Genomic DNA, 24552 nt, shown 5'->3' on the forward strand with positions numbered 1-24552 from the left:
GTTTTAAATTGAATAAAGAAATATAGTAATCATATGGTAAAATGATTTATGTATGAATACCATACGGGGATAAGTTTTAAATTGAATAAAGAAATATAGTAATCATATGGTAAAATGATTTATGTATGAATACCATACGGGGATAAGTTTTAAATTGAATAAAGAAATATAGTAATCATATGGTAAAATGATTTATGTATGAATACCATACGGGGATAAGTTTTAAATTGAATAAAGAAATATAGTAATCATATGGTAAAATGATTTATGTATGAATACCATACGGGGATAAGTTTTAAATTGAATAAAGAAATATAGTAATCATATGGTAAAATGATTTATGTATGAATACCATACGGGGATAAGTTTTAAATTGAATAAAGAAATATAGTAATCATATGGTAAAATGATTTATGTATGAATACCATACGGGGATAAGTTTTAAATTGAATAAAGAAATATAGTAATCATATGGTAAAATGATTTATGTATGAATACCATACGGGGATAAGTTTTAAATTGAATAAAGAAATATAGTAATCATATGGTAAAATGATTTATGTATGAATACCATACGGGGATAAGTTTTAAATTGAATAAAGAAATATAGTAATCATATGGTAAAATGATTTATGTATGAATACCATACGGGGATAAGTTTTAAATTGAATAAAGAAATATAGTAATCATATGGTAAAATGATTTATGTATGAATACCATACGGGGATAAGTTTTAAATTGAATAAAGAAATATAGTAATCATATGGTAAAATGATTTATGTATGAATACCATACGGGGATAAGTTTTAAATTGAATAAAGAAATATAGTAATCATATGGTAAAATGATTTATGTATGAATACCATACGGGGATAAGTTTTAAATTGAATAAAGAAATATAGTAATCATATGGTAAAATGATTTATGTATGAATACCATACGGGGATAAGTTAATGCATTCGTGCATTTTATTTTAAAATATATAATTATAAATAATTGTTTTTATTTTTGTTCTTGTCTGGATTTTATTTTCTTTAAATTACATTGTCACACACAAATCATATTTTTCTTTGTATTTTGTATTATTTATATTTTATTCTGTTATGCACAGACATTATAATAACAAAATAATATAAAAAACGCATGAAAATTACTTTTTGTGAACATAAAAAATTTAGATTTAACTTTTATCATCTTACCCACATATAGGGGCAGGACAATGAAATGCACATGTTCTCAAAAGATTTAACAAAATTCTAATTTATTTACAAGTTTTTTAATTTATGCAGATGATAGGTAAGACTTTAGCTAGTAAAAAATTTGATAATTATTTTTATCAGTACAAAAATGAGGAAAAATTGACAAAATTTAAGTCGTTATCAAATCCCTTTTTCCCTTATATGCAAAGTCAAACCCGTTAGAGCTATTTTAACCTTATCACTATAATTAGAGTTACCTATGCGGTTTTCAACCTTGTGGATTATGAAAATCGTAATTCTCTGTCTAAGGAATGGCGTCATGTACGTTATTATATATACTGCATTCCCTAAATTGAGAGTCATATTATTTTCAACCTTATAAATAACATACATAAGTTTGAAAATCGCAGAAGTAATTCTAATTATAATAGTAAGATTGTAAAAACTGTTATGTAATTATAATACTTTCAACTTTACATATATATGTGAAAAACTAAAAATTGTATAATAGTAAAAGACTTCAATATAATTTATCTAGTGTATCTTTATATTATATTGCGTCATGTATACTTTACTATTCCATAAATTGAGAGTTACATGATTTTTAGCCTTACATATATACGTATAAAGTCGAAAATTTTGTACATAATTTTCGTTATAATAGTAAGATATACATGATACAATGTATGCAAGGCGAAAAATTCGCCGTTGGACGGACAACGATGTCGTTGGTGAAACGCGTTAACTATCGCCTGTTTTCTGTAAAATTTATATCGCGCGTGCATATACACGTTGCTCACTTAGCCCAACCTGCTACATCATTTTGACTCGCGTAGTTATTTTGACTCGCGAGTTATTTATGATTATATACAGTAAAGTGACAGAGCCGTCCGATCGCAAGCTTACTTGCTGCACGCATCGCGAATGAGTGCGCGTCTCGTTCGCAAATTGATCTTTTCTTCTGGAAGCCTCTTTGGAATATTGCGAAACTTCGCGCACGTAGCGCGCGGAATTTACGGTCCACTGAATTTAGCGTGTCCCCATAATATTTTTATCGCAAGTGGTTCCGAGGATCGTGCAGCGAAATAACGCGAAACAGTGCAGGGGAAAGTTTTGTCGCTCAGGTCTGAAGCGTACAACGCTCGCGCGTATCCGGCTAACGTTACCTAATCTCGCGAAACATCAGTTTCCGTGCAAACTCGACTAACGTTTCGCGATTGCTCCCACCAGTCGCAGGGGTTCGCGAGGAAAAATCTCAGAACAAAGAAACTCCTTCTTCTGCATACAGAAAAATACATATTGTATATGAGTAAATGTTACGTATATTATGTATTTCATAGGTTCATATATCCGCAAATACATCACAAGAGTTTCTCACAAACATCAAATTTATTCAAAATGTATTGTAAATCTTAGTAAGTTTAATACTTCAATCAAGAATACGAAATTAAAACAAAAATCGGGTTGTTTATATAATTATTATATTTTGTTTATTTAAATTAACCGAATCAAACCTTTCTCTTGGATAAAGTTTCATAATATTATTGAAAAGAAAATTAATTCTTTTTTTGAGCATATGATAACAAGCTTATCTCAAATTTGTAATAAATATATTTTAAAATTATTATAAATCAAGAAATTATTCTTCTCTATTGAAGGTAACTATTACTCAAAGGTAACTATTACTCAAAAGAAGGTAACTATTATTCAAAAGAAGGAAAGTAAACTGAGTAATCGCCTTTCTTAGCAATAAAATAACTTTTTTCTGTGTGTGCGCAGAGAAGATCTCGCGGTTATCCGTACTCGTCACTCAATCGCAAACGAAATGGAAGAATTCGAAGAAATCACGAAGACGCACTATCCCGGATCGAAATTTTGATACTGCTTTGATGTTTTTGAAGATAGTTTGCATCTACTCAGATAGCCCATAGATTAATAAAATCCTATTTTCAAGATGCCGACTTTTATTAATTACTCTTTTAAATTTTTCATTCTGCACTCAAAGAATTTTTCTCAAAGATACATAAATATTTATGAAATGAAAAATCATAATAGTTTTGTTCGTTTAGGATATACTTATAACGTCGAAACAAATGAACTGTACGTCGCTGCCCAGACATTGCTATGCACACACAATAATCTATATTTCTATTGTTCTTATAGACGCGTTCATAATAATACATAGATCGTCATTAATCTCTTGACACTTTTGTGTGTGTGTGTATGCGTGCGTGCGTGCGTGCGTGCGTGCGTGTTTGTGTATGTGTGTGTGTCATTGAAAATCTTTAGAGACTATATATATATATATATATATATACGATATTGAGACTATATATATATCTTTAGAGAATATATATGGATACTTATACACCACGATTGTTGAAAATTCCCCCCCCAAAAAAAAATAACAAAAATATTTTAAATACAGCTGTTGAAATACAGCTTCGTTTATAACATAAAATGTAAAATGATGTATGAAGAAAAAACAACATATACAATATTATTGTTATTTCATTAAATAATTGATGGCAGTCATGAATATACAGACAAATTTCTAACGATTCTGTATCTAATAAGTGTCAAGAGATCAACGCTAGCGAATGTACTATATATTACACAAAAGTTATTATTCAGAACAAAATTTCTTCCCATATTCGTATTAGACATAACATGCAATCCAAGCTGCAGTGTCGAAAATGGATATATTAATACGGGACATTTTTCTTTCTGATATTTTCTTATACGGTAAATTTATATATAATCAGGTTAAAAATATATCCGATCAAACTATTCGTTTATTAGTGTCATGTATATGTATACATATCGATTTTAATTTAAATACAAGTATATTCTAGCTACGCAATAGAAATCTAGTAAATTCTGCTATTAATATATTATTCAACAAACATTTCTTGTGCGTGTATAGATAATTAACATAATTTAAATTTACTTTGAATAACCGATTTTATCGCTAAAACAGCGAAAATAAAAATTTCAGACATCATCAGGATCAAAGAGTAAAAATACATTATATTATTAAAATTAAAATCGAATCTATTTTGATATCTTAGTTCCTATCGTGTTATAAAAATAAAAGTTCGTCAAAGAGCCATAATTTCGACTTGGGATCGTTATTATCCGCGATTGTCAGCATCAGCAACCGTAACACCGTCGATCAAGGAGATCACTTTAGAGTTGGATCGTGGAACGGAGCTTAATTGAAAGCGTTTAAGTAAGGGATAGATAGATAGATAGATAGATAGATAGATAGATAAAGAGAGAGAGAGAGAGAAAGAGAACGGCTGTCTTTCCTAATCTAGAAAGTCCACGGCAACGTGGAAGTCGTCGCATGTCATCGAAGTCATTCGCGTCGTTCATGGGCTGACCAGTAATGGCCAATATACGATATGTTGAGTACGCGATTAAGTGAGCGAGGCATTCGCGGTAAGAGGAAACGATGGAAACAGCGCCGCGGGAGATATAAACACGAGCGGCGAATGAATATGAATAAGGCGAATAGAAATGGGTAATTCTGGCTCGCGTCTGAGATGTATTTTCAGCGCGCCATCGCCGTTGCACGCAGTGATGTTGCAAACGTGATTTAACTCTCTTTGTAGCCGCAGCTAATGGAGGCAATGTCCTCATCTCGCTACGACATCGAACACGTACTGTCGTTGTTCCAACGACTAATATAGCACGCCAAATTGCCGTGTATTCTGTTTTTGTATCCGCGTGCTTCTCGCTCAAAGCGAGCCGACCATCGCGATCGATTATCACGATCATTGACATTCTGTTTTACGCGCGAATTATTGGTTCAGCCGGAATGTTCAGGTTGATTTTTGCTCGTTTTTTTGCGATAAATACGGCGTCGCGCATACACTTGACAACAATGTACTGATATGATGTGTTACACACCCAGATTTTCATGATTGTTACGACATGAGACGATCGATGATAGAAACTCCTTACTTTTTTTTCTTCATTATATGTTTTTTCATTACATTTGCGGAGCAAATGAATTGTATAACTGTATTAAATCAATTGAAAGGGAGTCAGTAAATAAATTTCTATCATATAAAGATAGAAATCTTTTGTCATATTGATACGACAACAAATTTACGATTACTTTCGGATTTTTATGTTACATCTTACATGACATTTCATATCAAGTAAATTCTAATAATTTCTCTCCTATTTTTATTGCGTTCTATGTGATAAAATATGAGTGCAATGTAAGCACTCACAATGAATACAACCTTTACTTGTCGATATGTAAAGTTGCTGCCGTAATTATGCACGTCTGTCTGTCTAGATATTATTGTAAAGATAAGACTTCCATGAGATCGCTTAAAGAACAATTTGGTTCTATGGAATGTTGCAAGTCGAAATTTCACTCAAGAGTCGAAACGAAGTTTCTTCCTGACACGATACATGAGATTTTCGATGTGCGAGATATCTGTTGAGATTATAAAAGTGAGAGATAGAGAGGAAACTACGTGCATGTTTCTAACAGAGCTCTTTTGAAAAAGTCTTACATTTTATATAATCTTCTATGAGTTAAAAAGGTAGAACAAGCTTCGGAAATCTTGAGGGACATTTACCGAGAGTTCCATCAAGAGAACTATTAGTGGGCAAGGAGCGGTAACTTAATTAGAGGTTACTTCGATGAACAGACGCAATCAAAGCGTTCAAGGTAACATACAGAGTGAAATTACTTCGAGCGGCAACGTGAGGGCTTCGGAATATGGCTATTACCTATTAAAAAAGAGCGCCGTAGTCTTCACTTTCCACGAACGTGATCTTTTCATTTGCATACATTGTTTTGTTTCGCTCGGAAAGAAAGAGAGAGAAAGAGATAGAGAAATGTTAGGCGATCCTCAGAAAATATTCGCGTGTTTGAACATGCAACTTTGCATACCGCGCTTCGTGCACTTGCGTTCTCGGTATCGAATGTGATGTTCCATCACCTAATGCTTTATGAGTTCCAACTTGGTCATAATGCGACGGAAGCTCAGAAAATTTGTGTTTCGTCTTTGGACCATCTAAAGTTAAAGTGTGTACGTTCCAAAGATGGTTTGAAAAATTCAGGTCAGATGACATGAAGCTTCAAGATGAACCTCGCACCGGAAGACCAAAGGAGCTTGATGACGACGTTCTGAGGGCTTTAGTGGGTAATGAACCACTATTGAGTACGAGGAAGATCGGGGATAAGTTAAGCCTTAGCCAAGTAACAACTGAAAACCACTTGAACAAGCTTGGCTTTGGCTTGTACAAATGATGTCGTTGGATTCCCCGTGAATTAAGCGAAAAAAATATGGCAGATCGAATTTCTATTGCTTCTTCTTTGCTTGCTCGACAACAATATGAGCCACTCTTGGATCGCCTGGTTACTGGTGACGAAAAGTGGATTGTATGTATGACAATGTAGTGAGGGAAAGAGCCAAGGTAATGCCAGACACTTCGCTTCCTACCCTTGCGAAGGCCAAATTGCACCAAAAAAGCTAATGCTTTGCATTTGGTGGGATTGTCGAGGTCCCATCCACTGGGAACTGTTGTAACCAGATCAAACTGTCACAGCAGACCTGTATTGTGATCAGCTAACTCGACTGGATACAAAAATACGTGAACTTCGTCCAGCACTGTATAAGCGAAAAGGTGTTGTCTTTTAACATGACAATGCCAAGCCTTACGTGGCTTTAAGGACGAAAGAGAAGCTCCAGGCTCTTGGTTATGAAGTTTTATCACATCCACCATACTCATCTGACTTGGCACCATTTAACTATGTTCCTCTTATGTGTCACCCATTTTATGATTTAATTAAGAGCCAGTCAGGATTTGTGTGAAGGAAAAGTATTTGTTTCTCTTTAAAGTTGCGTCAGAGGACGAAGCAGTAACCTCTGGATTCAAAATTGGTGTTTCTAGAGAACAAACTCCTTTCCTCGGATATTTGTTCGTTAAAGTTTCTTTTTACTCTTTGGATAGGCTAATTTTTAGCCAAGCATTAAAGTTGTAATATGGGATGAAAGGACCGATTACTTTCCTGTGGAGCTTCTTCAGGAATCTGTAGTATCTTATCGATAAGATGGATTTCCTCTTCTACGACTTCTGCTGGTTCCATAGAAATTTCGGCAAGATGTTTAGACGAGGATTCTCCACTTAGAAATTGCTCTTCTGTAATCTCCGGTGCGTTTTCATGGGTCAGTGGAGAAATATCCCCTTGTCTATCTCCGGATTCCGGGACATCCCAAGAGGGCGGGCCATATCATAAACATAAATTTGATTATGAATATAGGATCGAAGCAAGTTTGTCTCAATCCTTTGCTTCGGCCATGTCTTGCCTCTCGGATAAGTTCAACCGTGAAATTGTGACTCTGTCTTATCTCTCATATAAGCTCAGTCATTCAGATGGTATAGATTATATAGATAAATAACCGTTTATCTAACGGAAAACCTACCTTGGCGTCATTCCAGACCTTCAGAAGGTCTTGGTTTCTGTTGGGACGGTGAAGGAGCTTTTTCCCTCGCCAATTTCACAAATTATTGAGAAAAGAGGTTATCTCTTTCATCTAACTTTTGAAGTATTTCCTCCATTTTTCTCATGCTCTTTTGTAACTGCTCGTTGTCTTTATCTGTGCTGCGACTCCTTTTCTTAGATTTACTCATAATCTAAAACCAATAGTACCAGATTGTTAAAACAAATCAAATCTTTGTAGAGAAATTTCTTGTCGTCATGGTATCTTCAGCACGAAGAAGTGTTATAAAGTGAACAGGACAGTCACCTAGAGGGGAAAAGACATTGCCACCTGGAGAAGGAACAACGTCGCCGGTAAAAGACGCGGCAATTTCAAATGGCTCTAAAAAGTCGTAGTGTTAGTAGATTCAAGTAGCGGTACTACTTACATAATCTTGAGGGCTAGATAACGAAGTTGTAGATAAAAATATTATTCTTTCTAAAATGATAACGGCTTTTCTATGAAAAACCCCGGAAAAGGTAGTTTTTTCCCAGAAATCATTTTTCCGGAAATTTAAGAGCACTATTCCCGATCAGTTAATAAACCCATTGCAACGTGAGCTTAATTTTCTGACCGCTGAGGTCTGAAAAGACCCTAGATGACTATTTCTGAGTTAAATAAAGAGAAAATTATATTATTAGAACTATATATAATTTCTTCATATATGCAAGTTTTATCTTCATATAAGATTATATATTCTTGCTTATATATGAGAATAAAAGTTTTGAATATATTGATATTAATTTTTTTCTGCGTATATATTATACTAGTTTACAGGCCATTTAAGCAATTGTAAACTGTCCTTAAGAGCGTCAAATTGGCATCAAAATCCTGACTCGGGGCATATATCCAGTTATTCCGGCTATTCCAAAGGAACTTCGGATTCGCCTGATGTAGACGTGATCGTCGACCGCTTCGTTTATCCGAAGAGTACGAAAACGCCGGCCGAAGTGCGCCGAAGATGCACATAGGTGTGCGGGCGAAGCCGCATCAAAAACGAGTGAAATGTCAATAGAGAGGATTCGCAGAGGACGCAGGACGAGATCGCGACGGGAATCGCCAGGGAAGCGGCTTCCTCGCGGAGTTCGCAGCCCACCGAACTCTACGTATCCAAGTAGCGAGAAAGCGTGGAAGGTGAGAGACGTAGCGAGCGGGCGGAAAGAAGACAGTGGCGGGGATGGCGCGACGAAGACGACCAGACGGAGCTCTAACAAGTGGCTGCAGCTCGTAACGATCGCCCTCTGTGCCATGCACCGGCCACTCGTACTGCACGCCCTCCTAACCCAAGAAGGTTAACCAACACGTACGCGCGCGCTCGCTTGCACGTCTGTGTTGGTACGTATGCACACTGACATGCTACCAGAAATATCGATAAACACGACACGAAGGTCGACCACGAGCGATCGGTACCCTTCTCCTCCTCGCTTTCGTCTCGAAATAACCACCGTCTATTTCCTTTTCGTTCGTCTTTTTGCCGTACTTTTGCCGCGCTCCCGTTTTATCGCCGGTAATTATTGCTGCGCGTTCCTTTCGCGCGAAGTTGTCGACAAAATTACCCCCTTCGCCGAGATATCCAGGCTTGCTCGCGGTGCATGTATCCTTCTGCTTTTTCGACTGCTCACAGTCAACTAATCGGTGCAATTCACTAGGCGGTTTATAGGTTTCAGAAGCGGTTTTATACATGAGATTATAATGACGTCATCAGATAGCTGGAATGCTTCGAAGCGTCTAATGGACCTTGCCCGATGTCGCTATGGCGACGTCTACGGTAACTAGTTGGTTAAGTAATTGGTGCAGGTTGCACCGATTGTTAAATTAAATTGAACTTCTGAGAGACGGAGAGAGGAAGGGGAAGCTAGACCAACGCAGCCGATCGTTTCGTTTATTTCACTTCGGTAACGATTTCTCCGAGCAAATCGAGCGACCTTATACTGTTCGCATATGCGAGAGAAAGAGGGAGAGAGGACAAGACATAACAGTCAGTGGAAACAGCCGACGTAATACCTTTTTTTAGACGTCACTGGCTGACTTCGACGGCCGATAAAAGCGTGAATTAGATCGGCCTCTGTTTCATTTGACCAACTTAACCGCAGAACGGGCTGCGATCTTTCGAACTCACCGAAAATCAACATTGAGATTGGGGATAAGTTCGTTATCGAAAGAGAGAGAGAGAGAGAGAGGGAAGGGATGGGAGGAGAGAGCAAGGAGGAGAGAGATACCCCGCAGTCTTCGGAATGTATTTCGTTTTTCTTACGAGACACGATCATCGACTTTTTCTTCTTGCCAAGTGGTGAAATATATCCCTTTGAATTTGCAAAACTCAATTTTTCATTTTTCACCAATACGAGAATATATATATACGCACATAAGAATATATCGCGATTGTTAAAAAATCCAGAGCTAGCACTCTCGATAAGTCAGTAATCGCATATTCCGACGATTCACGCCGCAGTTTAACAATAATCCGCGTCAGAGCTGTATTTTCATCGGATGATGAAACGAATTTCGATGAAGTGCAAGGCAAAATGCGCACCATTCCATCGAACTAGTCTTCCAATTGTCCGTATACGTGCATATACGCATTATATACGCAGGTGCTGTCTACTGCATGCAGCAGTGCATCGCGCATTTATAAATGTTGTGTCGCGCGCGCGCGGAATATGCCAGCGCTAATTCGTTTATCGAGGCAACCATGATCCCTTAAAAATTCCTCTATCAAAATTATTGTGGATTCCCCATCGAAATTATCGTCGAAAGTATGAGGCAGTCAATTGATGCAAAATTGTCACACGTGAAAAAAAAATTCTTCCGATTAATAACGTCGACTCGACGTCGTCTCGTGATATCCTTCCGTTGCGTGCGAATCTGCCGGCAACGTGGTGCGAGTCGAGCGGGGCGATTCATTTCTTGATCGCCGGCGTTCGTTCGTTTGTTCGTTCAGCAGCGGCCTTTGACCCTGCCGCACGGATCCGTACATGCCGCTCACGCGCGTGCATCGCGCACGTGCCGGCTATTATACAATGAGGGTGCAACCATAAATTCGATGTAATACCACGAAAATGCTTAGTGTCGGCGCCGAGAAAACGTGCGTGAGGTGTGAGCGTGCGTTACATGAGCCGAGGTGAGCAAATGTGGAGAAGAAAGAGAGAAGTGGAGTGAACGCGAGACAGGCAGAGCGAGCGAGCGAGCGAGCGAGAGAGAGAGAGAAAGAGAGAGAGAGAGAGAGAGAGAGCACCGAAATATCCCTTACTCCCGTATGTAGCGCGTGCCTCGCGACCAAGTCGAACGTGTATTAAACGCGTATTTGACGTCACGAGTGTCAAAGTTTGTAGAATACCACCTCGAGCGCGAGCCGGATGTGTTTAATGGCTTTCGGACCCAACGCTGTCTTGACATTGTGAGAAAACGGAGCATGCTACGCCCGGCGGCAAACAGTGAAGATGCGACCCACGAGAGTACCACGTCGGCCACGCGATTGGGAAGAGCGAGGCAGAGAGAGAGAGAGAGAGAGAGCGTGGGAATCGTGCTATTTCTGGTGTCTGAAGTCGCGTCAGCGGATCGCGCCGCTCTCCGCTTTGTCTCGTCGTGTGTCGTCTCATGTCATCGAGTCTTGAGCTTCTCTCTCATGGTCTAGTTTTTTCCATTCAACAATCCCATGTCTCTCTCTCTCTCTCTCTCTTCCTCTCTGTCTCTTTCCTGTACTGGAACTCTCTCACTCGAAGGTGCACACGCGCCCATTTGCCGTCTCGCTCCGGTGCTCTTCGTCGCGCGACGCTCAGCGTCTTGACATCCCCGGCACCGCGACGCACCGTACGCAGGCACGCACGCCAGCGAACGAGCGAGCACGCGAGCAACTTCTCGTGCCCGCTCGGAGCAACGCACGCGTGAACACACGGAATGACACGTATCGGAATGGGTGGTCGCTTGGCGCGATGAGAGAGAAAGAGAGGCAGGAAGAGAATCCGGATATCTCAACCTGTTAAACAGCAAACGCGAGACAGCGAAACGCGGATGTGCCGAGTATGCGAGGCGTTGGGAGGAACGAAGACCGAATGCAAGACAGACCGAGACGCGACGAAAGAGAAAGAGATAGTCGACGAGAAAGATGAAGAGAGGGAGAAGGAGAAAAAGAGAGACTGAGAACGACAAAGAGAGAGATATATATATAAAGAGGGAGGAGGGGAAAGAGAGAGAGAGAGAAAGAGTGTGTGTTACAGACAGAAAGAGACAGGAAAGAGACGGCGCGCCGCCGGTGCGAAGAACGAGCAGTTCCGATTGTTGCGTTTTCACGTTGCGGAAAAATAGTCTTACCTGCTTCACTAGTGGGAGTAGTGTCTGTTCTATGCTACGGGTCTTAATCTCTAGGGTGGCTGGGTCTACGGGGTCGGGTGTCGCCATGATTCGAACACAACTCCGTGCTCCGTAGACTCGAGCCGAGGCGAGAGGGTTCGTTGCACCCCCCTTACCCCCGCCCGCATACCCGGCACGACTGCCACCCTCGCCCCACTACGTCGTCGTTAGCCAGCGGATGCCCTTCTACCTGCGACCCAGCCAATGGTCGAGCCCGTTGAGAGAGCCGGCTGCTGATGAGGGCGACGTCGCGCGACGACGTCGACGCCGACGTAACTACTACTGCCGACGCCGGACGTCGTAGGCCACCGGGCGTCGCGGCGGTGCCGCAAGCCCCGGCCATCTCGTGGCTCTTCGAGTGAACCGTAGTCGTCGAAGCTGATATTAACAGCCAGTAATCTCGCGAAGAAACAAGCGCTGCAGATATTTTCGCCCTATCTGCCCGAGTCTCCTGGCTGGGGGCGAGAGAACGCGGTGAATACGCGGGCGAACAACGGGCAACATTGTCGGGATAGTCGATAACTAAGCGCCAAGCGAGCTTCGCCGAGCGTTCGACGATGCGCACTCATCGGTGGTGGGTCAACGGATATTCGACATGCGATGTTCGCTTGACAGGAAGATCTTCGCGCGGTTACTTCAAGAATTAACGGGCCAACCGGCGGCGATCGTATCGATTGGTATACACGCTTGTAGTGTAGTCGTACAACGTTCAATAAATTAAACACAAAGACGAGAAAAAAGGTTTGGATTGTATCGACGGCCACGCACAAAATCGACAGGCATCGATTGAGGTTTGCGTCCATTGCCAAGGATGAGGGTGAATCTGATCGGAGTTTTTACAAAGTAACGATTCTTAGAAGAGTGTATTAAGAATTATCGCAGTGGTTTTTCACCAAGGTTGTACCGTAGATTTTAATATTACGTCTATGGATAATCTTTAGATAATTCATGTATCGTCTATGTGACATTGACGCGGAAATCTAGATAATGTAAACTATGTACGATATTATAAATTATATAGCACAATACATACAAAGAGAAAGAATAAATTAATAGTACAAATAAACAAATATGTAAATAAATTAGTTTAAATTATAAAATAATTCACGTATTCGCTTTTGATGTTAATTATGAAGATATTTAATATATTAGGTTGGTGCATATGAAATGTCGGATTCTTAAGTGATTGTATAAAACTGTATATCTTTCTTCAAAAGCTGTTTATTCAATCAAAGTATGCTCCATTCGCTTCAATACACTTCTCCCAACGAGATTTTAAAGCGTAGATGCCTGTCTTAAAAAAATTTTGGTCTTTAGAATTAATAAACTCTGATATCGAGTTTTTTAGACTGTCTTCATTTTCATGGTGTTTGCCTCTTAAAAACAGCTCTAAATGCTTGAAAAAATGAAAATCGGTCGGCGAGAGATCCGGTGAATATGGTGGATGCTGCAAAACTTCATATTCCAGTTCGTTCAGTTTCGCAATTGTTTTGTGCGATGTGTGCGGCCGAGCGTTGTCATGGAGCAGTAGCGGGCCATGCCGATTCACAAGCGATGGGAGTACAATTTGGTGTCTCAATATCGTTGTATGGTCAACTTTCATCCTGATAGCAAGTTCCCTCGTGGATACGGCTGGATCCGCTTCCACTAGAGCCTTCAGGTCATCATTATTCACAGACGTTTTGGGTCTTCCGCGCGGCTCATTTTGCAGTGAAAAATCGCCAGTCCGAAATTTTTCGAACCAACGCTGCACTTTCCGATTGTTAACCGTATTCTCCCCAAACGCTTGGTTTATGTTGCGTGCAGCTTTTGCAGCACTATTACCAAGTTTGTACTCATATAAGAAAATGACGCGAATGTCGGCAGAATTCATATCGGTAATAAACTCAAAAGAAATAAAAAAGGGAAGACCTTCGAGAAAACCTATTTTGTTGAAATGAGTCTCTGGCAATGGACAATACGAGTATGAATGAGGTTATGCCAAATACAAAAGTATAACGAAAACAGGGAGGAAAACGTCCGCATGTAAAGAGAATGCGACATTTCATACGCACCAACCTAATATTAAAAATTGAAGAATTGATATATATATATATATCACACAAAGAAATTTTACCATTTAAATTCACTTATGGTTTTTTAAACGGGAAAAGGCAGTGTTTCTTAGTTTCTAATTACAATAAACACAATATGTATAATACTCGTATTCCTTTTTGTCAATATGAAATCAAGTTGGTCAAATGTACTATTGATTTTTCGTGACATCATAAACTATTAAAATTTTGTCATTGTGCTTAAACCAAATAATTTCATCACTTATTAATAAATTGTATTGAATTATATTAGACATAATTCGCTTCATGCATATTTAAAATATCTTCATAGTATTATAAAAAATGTGGACTAGGTTACATAACGGTTTGTACGTTTTTTTTCTTGACTCACTTCGGAACGTAGCCGATGGTCCGACGGAATTTATTTTTTGAGAACGAATGCTCTGATTGGACCATCGGCTCTGTATTCCGAAGTTCTTCTTCTTTTTCTTATGTTAAGGCTTTGGGGCCTGTGTTTTACTCTCATTCATATTGCTTGTGACACACATGCTGATTATATACAGGTATATGGGACCTACATAGTTTAACGCCGACTTCGAACGACATATTTTTATGAAAGGATCTTTGGACAGATATACCGTGGTAGCTTGCCAGACCGTCCGGAGGAAACACAAACGTATACAAATTTTTCCAATTCTGCCGGGAATCGAACCCGGGAATATCACAAACCAATGTTCTGTCTGCTACACCACCTCTTGCGCTCCGAAGTTCGTCAAGAAAAAAGTGTTTAAAACATAATGAAATTCAATGTACAGAGCATTGCACCAACATATTGAGCACTATGCCAGGTTGTCGCTGCAAAGGTATATATGAAAGAGTGAGAGCGAACGCGCAGTCGGTCCGAGTTTGCATAGTATGCTCTCACTTATATGTGTTTTTGCAGCGATGATCCGGTATATACGGCTTAATATATCGACACAACACTCTGTACATACTGTTAATCTACAAATGTTATTATTTAAATTTATCTGTGAGTTTTTACCAGAAACAAAATATAAAAATAAAATTTATAAATGTAAAAAAAACAGAACCATTCCATAACGGCTCATAGATTACTTATTATCTACATGGATGACATATTATACATAGTTTGCATTGTCTACACATAGACATAGATTATTATATTTTGCACGTAATGCTCAACCCTGTCTTTTACTTTAAACGAATTTATAATTTATAATTTTCCGCCAATTCCAACGAACTTTCGAATTAATCGTAAGAATAATTGATATATTTATTATAATTTATTTGTATCTACATCGATGATGAACGTCTAATTTAAGTAAAGCCAGAAATGACTAGTTCTAGACGCTTGCTAACTCTCATGACGATTCTCGGAACGATAATAAATAATGTAAAGTAAATATAATTCGGTTATACGTCTCTCTCTCTCTCTCTCTCTCTCTTTTTCTCACATCATCATAAATTAACTAATCAACTGAATAATCAATATTCGGTGCTCCATAATACGGCTCCGTTGGAACATTCATTGAACATAGAGTACGCGGTAAAATGGGATCTTTCTGAAATGAAAGAGTGCTCGAAAGTAGCATTAAGCAATATATATCACTTCTTCCCGTTGACCAATTTGTTCTGGGTCGGCGCTAACGGCGCTCTTCTTTTCACGTGTTTCTCCGGAACCTTATCTTTCGAGAATAAAAGTCTACTGGAGACTAATCCCCCTTTTCTCTTCCTTAACGACTCGGTCGGAAGGTATTCGGTCGGCCTGAGCAACTGTCTGAAATTGTACGGTCCGTTGATATCTTCCGCGTCATACTCAACCTTGCTGATCTCTTGCCGCTTCTCGATCACGGTGGGTCTCAGAAGTTGCCGCAGGTTAGCCGCGATGTTGAACGTATCTTCCTTCTGCGTCTGCCTGTTATAGTCCGTCGATTTATCTCTCACGTCGCTTAACCGGTTGATCCCGTTTTTGTGATCCACGCTGCTCTGGTGATTCTTCGTCGGACAACCGTTCTTAGGGCTTGACCGACCCGGCCCGATCTTCTCGGCGCCACCGTTAACAGTCGTCGAGCCATTGGTTAGTTCGGTTTGCAAGGTGTTCGAAAGATCCGTTTGGTTTCTCACGATACCGTTGTTTATCCTATGGAGTGTCTTATCTTTGCCGTAACCGTTCACCGAGATATGATGCTCGCTGATGGGATTATGATGGCCGTTAACGAGATTCTGTCCGTTGTGGGTGCTCTGTCGTTCGTTCGCGGTGTGGTATCGATCGTCGATCACGGATCGTAGGCCAGCTGGATCGTGGAGATGCGAAGAATCGGTTTCACGTTGCTTGCCCGCCTGCGACTGCATGTTGTTGCCGATATGCAGGTCATTAATCCTTGTACTGGAAAAAAATAAGTTGATACTTTGGTTTCGCGCGAATTGTCACTCTCCGGCCACCAGATAAGAGGGGTAAAATGACAATTTTAAAGTTTGCCGATATTTCCTCATTTTCGTAGTGACGTAAAAATAATGGTCAATTTTTTTCTGAGTAGTTAAAACCTTACCTATTATCTGCATAAATTGATAAATAAATTAAAATTTTAATTTAAATTTTTTGAAAATGTGTCAATTTCATCATTTTGTTTCTATATGTAAAACGACAAAAGTTAAAAATAAATTTTGTTTTATATTATTTTGTTATTATAATCTGTGTACAACACAATAAAATATAAATAAAAATATTATTTATAAAAAGTATGATTTGTGTAACAATATAACTGATTTATCTTTACACATGATATCATCAACATATATCATCTTATTCCTATGTGGTCAATATATTTATTTATTCAATTAAAAAAATATTGTAATATCTGAGAAATCAAAAATAATAATATGTTGTTATATACGTTCTTATATATATTATATAATATTTTTATAAAGAAAGTGAAGATATTTATTATAATTGTGTAATTTTTTATGAAGAAATATCATCAAAATTCAATAAAATTATATATGCGTATCCAAAATACATCTTTTACATTATCTACTATCGTTGACAGATCGAAGCCAAACTACAACAGTTTATTTAAAAACTACAAAATTTTCAGAAGACTGTAATGACTGTAATTGTGCACTGACTCGTTATTTATTATTAGCTTAAAAAGTTAGCAAATCTTTATTTTACCCACTTCTTCATCTTACCCCCCTTTCCCTTACGTCTATTAGCGCATTACGGATCGGATACGTGAATCGACGTTTTTGGTTTTTGAAGCATCGAGCACCGGAAACGATGATTCACTTTTTCAAGGTACTAAAACACGATCCATTAATTCCATTTTCTACCTTTTCACCGAGAATAATGTTTTTTAATGAATATCGTATTAAAAGACATATATTAACTATTTATGTATTCGTTAATTATATATTCATGAAATGTATGTTTTAAGTTAGAATGAAATATTACAGCGGCACGTCCGCAATGCGTTAATAATAATTCGTGAGCTGCGAAGCCACTATGAGATACATCGCAGTCGTGGCATAAATTTACAACTTTACCTGGAAATTTGCCATGATGCCTCTGGCGACGTATAAAATGACACACAAATGCACAATTAGTCGCTGAACATTCATCGAGACGAAACTCGGACAAAGCCCGGTGAATAATTGATTCGTTGAAATAACGATAACGTTCGACATTTTGCGAGTTTGCCACACGTGGCGCGCTTCTTACCTGACATTTTTCTTGGAGCTCTTTTTTTCGTGCATATCGGACGGATGTCTCAGCGCTCTGTGCCAGATATCTGACAGATGTTTCTCTGGCGCCACTGCAAAATCGCTTTGAGCCGCACGATCCCTTCTCTCGGCATTCACTTCCAGAATCTGACCATTCCGATTCCTACAACAAGGATAATCTTGTTGTCTACGTCAGCTTAAAGTAAAGTTTTTACATGGCACCGACGAAGCACAGCGTTCTGCGACTAAAGGACTATTTTCGTGAATACATGATGTACGCAAGACAAAAATTACAGAGTATTAATTGGTAAATTCGACAAACGTTAGCATAAAATCATATTTTTCGCCTGCTTAAAACTCGAAGATGTCATTCGTGAAGCCGATATGAAACTGTATTATGTAATCTAACAAGGAAATAGACGAAAAACGTCTCTCATCGATTTTGATCTTTCGGATGTGTTCAGCAGCTGAAAATAAGAGACACGTATTTTTCGCATGTGCTTTCATTTAAAGGTCGAAACAACAAAGATAATTTAATAAAGTCGATTATGAGCGAATATCTCAGCCCTAATAATCTGTATTTTATAACTCTGCATTAATATTCTCAGAAAGATCATTGCAATTAATTATGGTTAATTATTAAGAGATTATTTATGTTAAAAAATAACATAAATTTTAAGAAATTTAAATACTAAAATATTAAAATTTAGAATAAATTTAAAATTATAATAATCTATAAATAAATAAATAAATAAATATATATATATATATATATATATATAAATCTATATATATATATATATAAATCTATAAATAATCTAATATATATATAAATCTATATATAAATCTATAAATAATCTAAATTAGCATCAAATATTATAAAACTATATTTTGATAAAATGACTTTCTTCCAGAGGTTGTTTTAACCCCTAAATATGCGAAAAGATACACGTAATAGAATATGTGTCTCGGTTTTTCTACAACGTATCTGAAGCCTATCAAAATCAGCGAAGAATATTTCCGCATGTTTTCTCGTAACACAGTCTTAGGGCTCCGCTGGCCTTTATCGCGACGAATACACGAATATCGATTCTAGCATCATGCAAACTAGCGTTCAGATACCGGTCAGATTTCACGGTGTACCTCGACGATGGGTGGAGGTCATTTTCTAGCCGTATCAACGGTAAGTCCCAGCCAACTTCGTCGTCTTCGAATTCCGAACCACTTGCGGTGTGAGTGCCAGAAGCATTCGAAAATTGAGCATTTGAATTTCCAATTCAGATACACGACGCTCTAAACTAAAGTGACGGACGGCTCGGTTTATACATATCTACCTGCTCATTTCCTCTTTCAAGTCCCGATAATACTTGACGGTGTTCTCCTCGTCCGGCTGTATCCCGCTGCGGTATTGCAATATCGATTGCACCATGTTGAATCCTTCAGGACGCACGTAGTCGAGCGGTGGCTCTTCGATATCGCTTAATCTGACGCCGGACTTGTTGCGACGCAGATTTTTATGCACGTCCTGGTTCTTCATGTGCACCTGACGATGAGAATAATCTCGAGATAAGCATTTTTTATCGACAAACCGAATTAACTAAAATAAACTTAATTGAATTAACGGCGCGAGACAGTCGACGCGAACACTGATATGGTTTCTATATGTAATGTCAAGTAAAAGGATTATACGACATCCGCCTTATTTCAGGGTTAAACCCGAATAAACTTTTTTTTTAATTCCTATTCCCTTGCAACAGTCATTAATGACGTCAAAAGCGAAAAACGTATGCCTAAAATTCTTGCAGAATATATCAAAGACTCGGACCAAATGAAAATATCAGTCCGGTTTCGGTTCCGCTTCATTCAGTTCCGGTCCATTAAAATATTTAATAAAGGTTTCGGATTCCGGGCAATGAAAGTACCGGTAAACCGTTTAAATTATGGTTTTTTCAGTTCCGCTTCTTCAAACTTGTTTCCTTATTGAAATTTTTATGATTTAAATTATATATAACATGAATGTATGCATTTGTATAATGGCATTTTTTCACTATTTCTATCTTCTGCTCTTAACTTTTTTGAATATATAATATTATTCTTGTTATTTGTAACCTCTTCCTAACGGAATATGTAAATTATATGGATTCTGAGAATATTCGGAAAATATTTCGATATTCTCTAAGCTTTCTCAGAATATATATGTTTCGTTAGAATAATTTATGCAATTCAAGATGACTGCCTTTCTATTTATCCCAAAATTGTAATATATTACTTCTTCTATCAATCCTCTTCTGTTCAATATCGTCGAAAACTCTGAATATTAATTTTTTTATCTATTTTAAGAAGGCCATATTATACTATCTTGTTTCTCCTCGACCCATTTTATACCCATTACAGTGTCACTACAGTTTTATAAATAATTTTACAAACAAATAACATCCTAAATAACATATATTTCATAACTTTGAGTTTAGAATCAATTAAAGAACATTTTGACAAATGTAATTATTAACATTTCAATTTAAAATATTGATTATTAACAAAGTTCTCAGAGAACATTAAGACATTTTAAATCGTGGAAAAGACGTCTTTTAGGCAATAAAAAGTCTAAAGGCTAAAAGTCTAAAGTCTAAAATGTCATTTAGACATACATGTCTTTTAAAATTATCGTGCAAAATAGAGGGCGAAGCCACCTTCTTGTCTATGGATGCATGTGTATGTAACTTTCTTTTAAGTTACGTCGCGTAATAGAGAGCTAACGCTTAGCTCTGTTAGACAGGAGAGTGGTTTTCACTTACATTCTGAGAGAACTGAATCAGGTCTGCTTGTCGTAGTTTAGGATGTATTGGGTCTTTCGCGGTCGGCTTCTTCCTGATCACCCTCTCTTCCTTCTTATACCATCTCTGCACGATGAGAGCCGCATCTTCGTGCTTCAATCCTTCTCGCAGTAACGCCTTGTGGCCGTCGTAGACGTTGTCATAGTTATTCAAGATCCTCTTGAATCGTTCTTCCAGGTCGTAGCCGAAACGTTTGCGGATGGTGTAACCGCGAAAATCTGTGCCGCGAAAATAAAAATCTGTAATTTCACTGTACATATGTAACATGTAAAATTGTAGACTGCAAATAGCAGCTTGCGACTTTTGAATACACGTACGACTCTGTATTATGGTTGCGGCGTTCTTTTCCAGATTCTTACGTTCTTGTTCTTGTCGTTCGCATTTATTTATATCAGTGCTTTCCTGAGTCTTACGTTTCGCCTTATCTATGAAAAAATTTAAAGAAATAAAATAATTATCAGTATAATGTTGTATCAGAGTCAGAAAAAATATATAAGATATTTTTGGTAACATTAAATTACATTATTTAGCAGAGGATAGGAAAGAAGGTAATATTGATATTAATTTATTAGCATCTAATATTTTACACATGGGACACTTATGACAGTTTCGTTTTTACCGAATAAAATTAATTCTATTTTTACTGAATAATATAAAAATTAATTAATTGATATAAGTACTCTATTAATATATAATTTTATTTGTATATCTTTAGCACATGTTATATTATAATTCCCTGTTATATTTACGGCTTCAATAAAAATAAAAAATTCTAATATTAATCTGAGATCTTTCGAAAATAAACATATTGATTCTTTATAATTTAAAACGATATTTACTAATTAAAATAAGAATTTGTTAGAAATAATTTTAATAGCCTTTAACAAATTAACCAAATAACTAATAAGTTGAGAAATAAGATAAAATAACTCAGAGAGATAGCAAATATTGTTGTGTAGCAAATAAATACAAGTATTTTTTAAGTACTGCCCAATATTTTAGCATTTAGTTTTTGAGATCATTTTATGAAGAGATGTTCATATATGTATTTTTTTCATAAAACTTCCTCAAAAATCAACTCCTAAAATATTGGACGGCTCTTAAAAAGCATCCTGTGTATTAATTTATTTTTATTTATTATTATTATTGCTTCAGCTACTTCAGCATAAAATTTACAATCCCCCTAAATTATATTTTTCCATGAGAGAAGCTTCGAGGTATTCAAGTTCTTGTTTTGATCTTACATTTCTTTAAATAGATATCAAATTATATTTCATGTTAGAAACTAGAAGAGATTTATATTATTAAGTTTCAAAATCGAGCTCACATACCTCGCATAAAGTCAAGGGCTGAATTTTTCTCTTTTGCGCGTCTTTGAGCCAACATTTCTTCGGTATGCTTTCGCGATAACCATCCTCTAATGTGACGCTGCAGCGTGACTACCGACACGGCGAATTGCCACTTTTGCTTCTTAAATCTCATCTTTGCGAGCCACCGGCGGACGCAAGCCTGCACTATAATGATTTTTCTCAACTGTTCCTCGTAAAGTTTCGAGAGAAATTCGACATGATAGTACTTGAGAAAGACTTTTGTTTTGCCTAACGCCCAACCATCCATCTTGAGGCGTATCAGAAGCAACCGACAGTTTTCACGATTGGCGATCACGCGTTCGTCGTAGCCGAAAGCGAGGAAACAGTATCTATAATTACAATTGTAATTATAGAGAGCAGTAATTATAGTTGTATTCGTGTAATCGGTGAAAGTTCAAAAAAGGCAAAACTGTTGGATTAATCACAAAAATTTGGTTCGATTTTTAATTCTTTTTTCAACGATAACCCGATCATTTTTTTCGACAGAGACGTGTGAATAATGCCGCAACATTGCCATTACCAGAATTATAAATAATTACAGTGCTTGCTTAGTTGAGACGAGTTAATTTCTTCCAATCAAACACGCTAAAATCAAAGAAGCTGACACATTTCACGTGAAAAAATAACCCCAGCCAAATTTCTTCGTTTTGAGATACGTTGAAATTTTTATGATTCTGAACAAATGTCTCCTTTGCCACGTTCACATAAAATCATTCACAACAGATAAAGAGATTTAGAGCTTTGCATTCATAGAACTTGATATAGAAGATATTGGTTATATTTCAACATTCAAGAATATACGCATATGTATACTTATTACGCATAAAAGAAAGCATCAAGCTATTTTAAAATAATATGAGAGACACTCAAGTTCTATGACTTCAAAGCTCTCTTTGTTTATTGATTTTATGTAAACGTGTAAAAAAAGACATTTGCTCAGAATCACGGAAAACTACAACATATTTCAAAACGAAGCAATTTGACCGGGGTTATTTTTTTCATAAGAAACGTGCGGAATCCTTTAACTCGAAGATCGAACTGAACTTTTTATCGACCCAACATTTTGCATCGCCGCTGCGATTACAATCATTAACTCAGATATACCTTTTAAGGAACTCGTTGAACGGTATTCTGTGAGAAAATCCATTCTGTCTGATGCGTATCGTCTCGAGGACACCGGTGTACCTCAGCTGCTTAACGACCTTTTCCTTGGCGAAGAAACGCGGGCTTCTTGAATCGTTTGGTTTGATACATCGGACAAACTGAGGCGATCCGGATACCATCTTCTGCAATAGATCCATCAGCGAGTATCGGAAGTACGTTGCTACCGTTTGCTGAGCTCTAGATTGCGACGCCAATCCGCGACTAGAGTAACGTTCCTGCGTATCCATTAACGTATCATTAATATTTCGTGTGCAAAATTGCAGAGACACACACAGATAGAGAAGTATAATCCGACACACCTTCGTGTTTTGGTTCGAATGCGATTTCCTTGAGTCATTTTCCTGCAACGCTGAATACAGGTTACCGGTCTTCGTGATCGGGCATTGGAACAAGAACCGGACCATGTCGTACTGTGATTGTCGAACCAGTTGAATGACCTCGGGCGGCAGGAAGTTTCTGTTCTTCTCGAGAAAACCCTCAGCCTGATAGACTACGCGACCAGCGAAGTGATGGATCGCGAAGCACACCGCGTCCGATTTTGGTCGCACGTAGAACTTGGATTTAATGTTGTTATGAAATTTCTCTGTAGGAAAAATCAAGTGGTTGAAAATACGCTGGTAGCGTCGACTATTCTCAATAGTAGCAATTCTGGAGGTTATGCCCCTATTCGACCGCACAGAGAAAGAATTTTATAATAAAAAATTTTATTTTTTACTTTTATTTTTTTATAGTAAAAAATTTATCGTAAAAACCGAGGAATGTATTGACACACATATGCTGTCTTAATTCATTATCCTTTTTTTTAAATATGCACCATTTATATTTTAAGAATTAAAATATATACTATTAATCTTTTAGTACGCAGCTATGCATGTAAGTAAAAAAAAAAAATTTTTAATATTTTTCCGGGATTCCTAAGATCATAAATAATTGTTTAAAAAACAGAAATTTCTAGAAAAATTCGTGCGCTTAAAGATTAAGCAGAGTACTTATTAAGTAGGAAAGTTACTGTTGAGAAATAACTAGTTACCATTGTTATTACTCAAAAAGTAATGAGTTTTCATCATAGTTTGAAGAACTTTTTTTTTTAGGATCCATTGCTTCCTATTCCATTTGTTCCACGTGTATTCTACGTGTTTAAAATAACGATTAAAGTAACAATTATATTTATTATCATATATTCATTATCGTTACCCAAAAAATGTAATTGTTTTACCATTACTCCAATGAAAAAGATATAACGTTGTTAATAAATCGTTACTGATAACAGTGATTCGTAACGAAGTTACAAGTAAAGCATTATTTCATACACAACCCTGCTATTAAAT

General features: G+C 37.4%; 2 protein-coding genes across 9 annotated transcripts in view; both read right to left on the minus strand.

The window, feature by feature from the left end:
- LOC106745415 (alpha-catulin) overlaps positions 1-12222 on the minus strand; it is an 85917-nt gene extending 73695 nt beyond the window's left edge. For 4 of the 5 annotated variants that reach the window (XR_001374523.1, XM_014620998.1, XM_014620995.1 and 1 more), the window contains exon 1: positions 12023-12222. Coding sequence is in view for 3 of the 5 variants with exons in the window: in XM_014620998.1 (XP_014476484.1) it covers positions 12023-12109 (87 nt within the window). In the remaining 2 variants the exon portion in view is untranslated. The remainder of the gene's footprint in view (positions 1-12022) is intronic. The other variant, XM_014620996.1, reaches the window with a different exon arrangement.
- A 3178-nt stretch (positions 12223-15400) lies between these two features.
- LOC106745425 (myosin-IIIb-like) overlaps positions 15401-24552 on the minus strand; it is a 41625-nt gene continuing 32473 nt past the window's right edge. For 2 of the 4 annotated variants that reach the window (XM_014621013.1, XM_014621014.1), the window contains exons 8-16: positions 23524-23807; positions 23165-23439; positions 22022-22389; positions 21008-21115; positions 20652-20908; positions 19191-19399; positions 19000-19080; positions 17855-18019; positions 15401-16522 (exon numbers count right to left, since the gene is read on the minus strand). In XM_014621013.1, the coding sequence (XP_014476499.1) occupies positions 15742-16522; positions 17855-18019; positions 19000-19080; positions 19191-19399; positions 20652-20908; positions 21008-21115; positions 22022-22389; positions 23165-23439; positions 23524-23807 (2528 nt within the window). In that variant the 3' untranslated portion in view covers positions 15401-15741. Of the gene's footprint in view, positions 16523-17679; positions 17702-17854; positions 18020-18999; positions 19081-19190; positions 19400-20651; positions 20909-21007; positions 21116-22021; positions 22390-23164; positions 23440-23523; positions 23808-24552 lie in introns of all 4 variants that reach the window. The other 2 variants (XM_014621016.1, XM_014621015.1) reach the window with 2 other exon arrangements.

Source organism: Dinoponera quadriceps, unplaced genomic scaffold, assembly GCF_001313825.1.
Source record: "Dinoponera quadriceps isolate SergipeBrazil2010 unplaced genomic scaffold, ASM131382v1 scaffold1651, whole genome shotgun sequence".
Taxonomy (NCBI): Eukaryota; Metazoa; Arthropoda; class Insecta; order Hymenoptera; family Formicidae; genus Dinoponera; species Dinoponera quadriceps.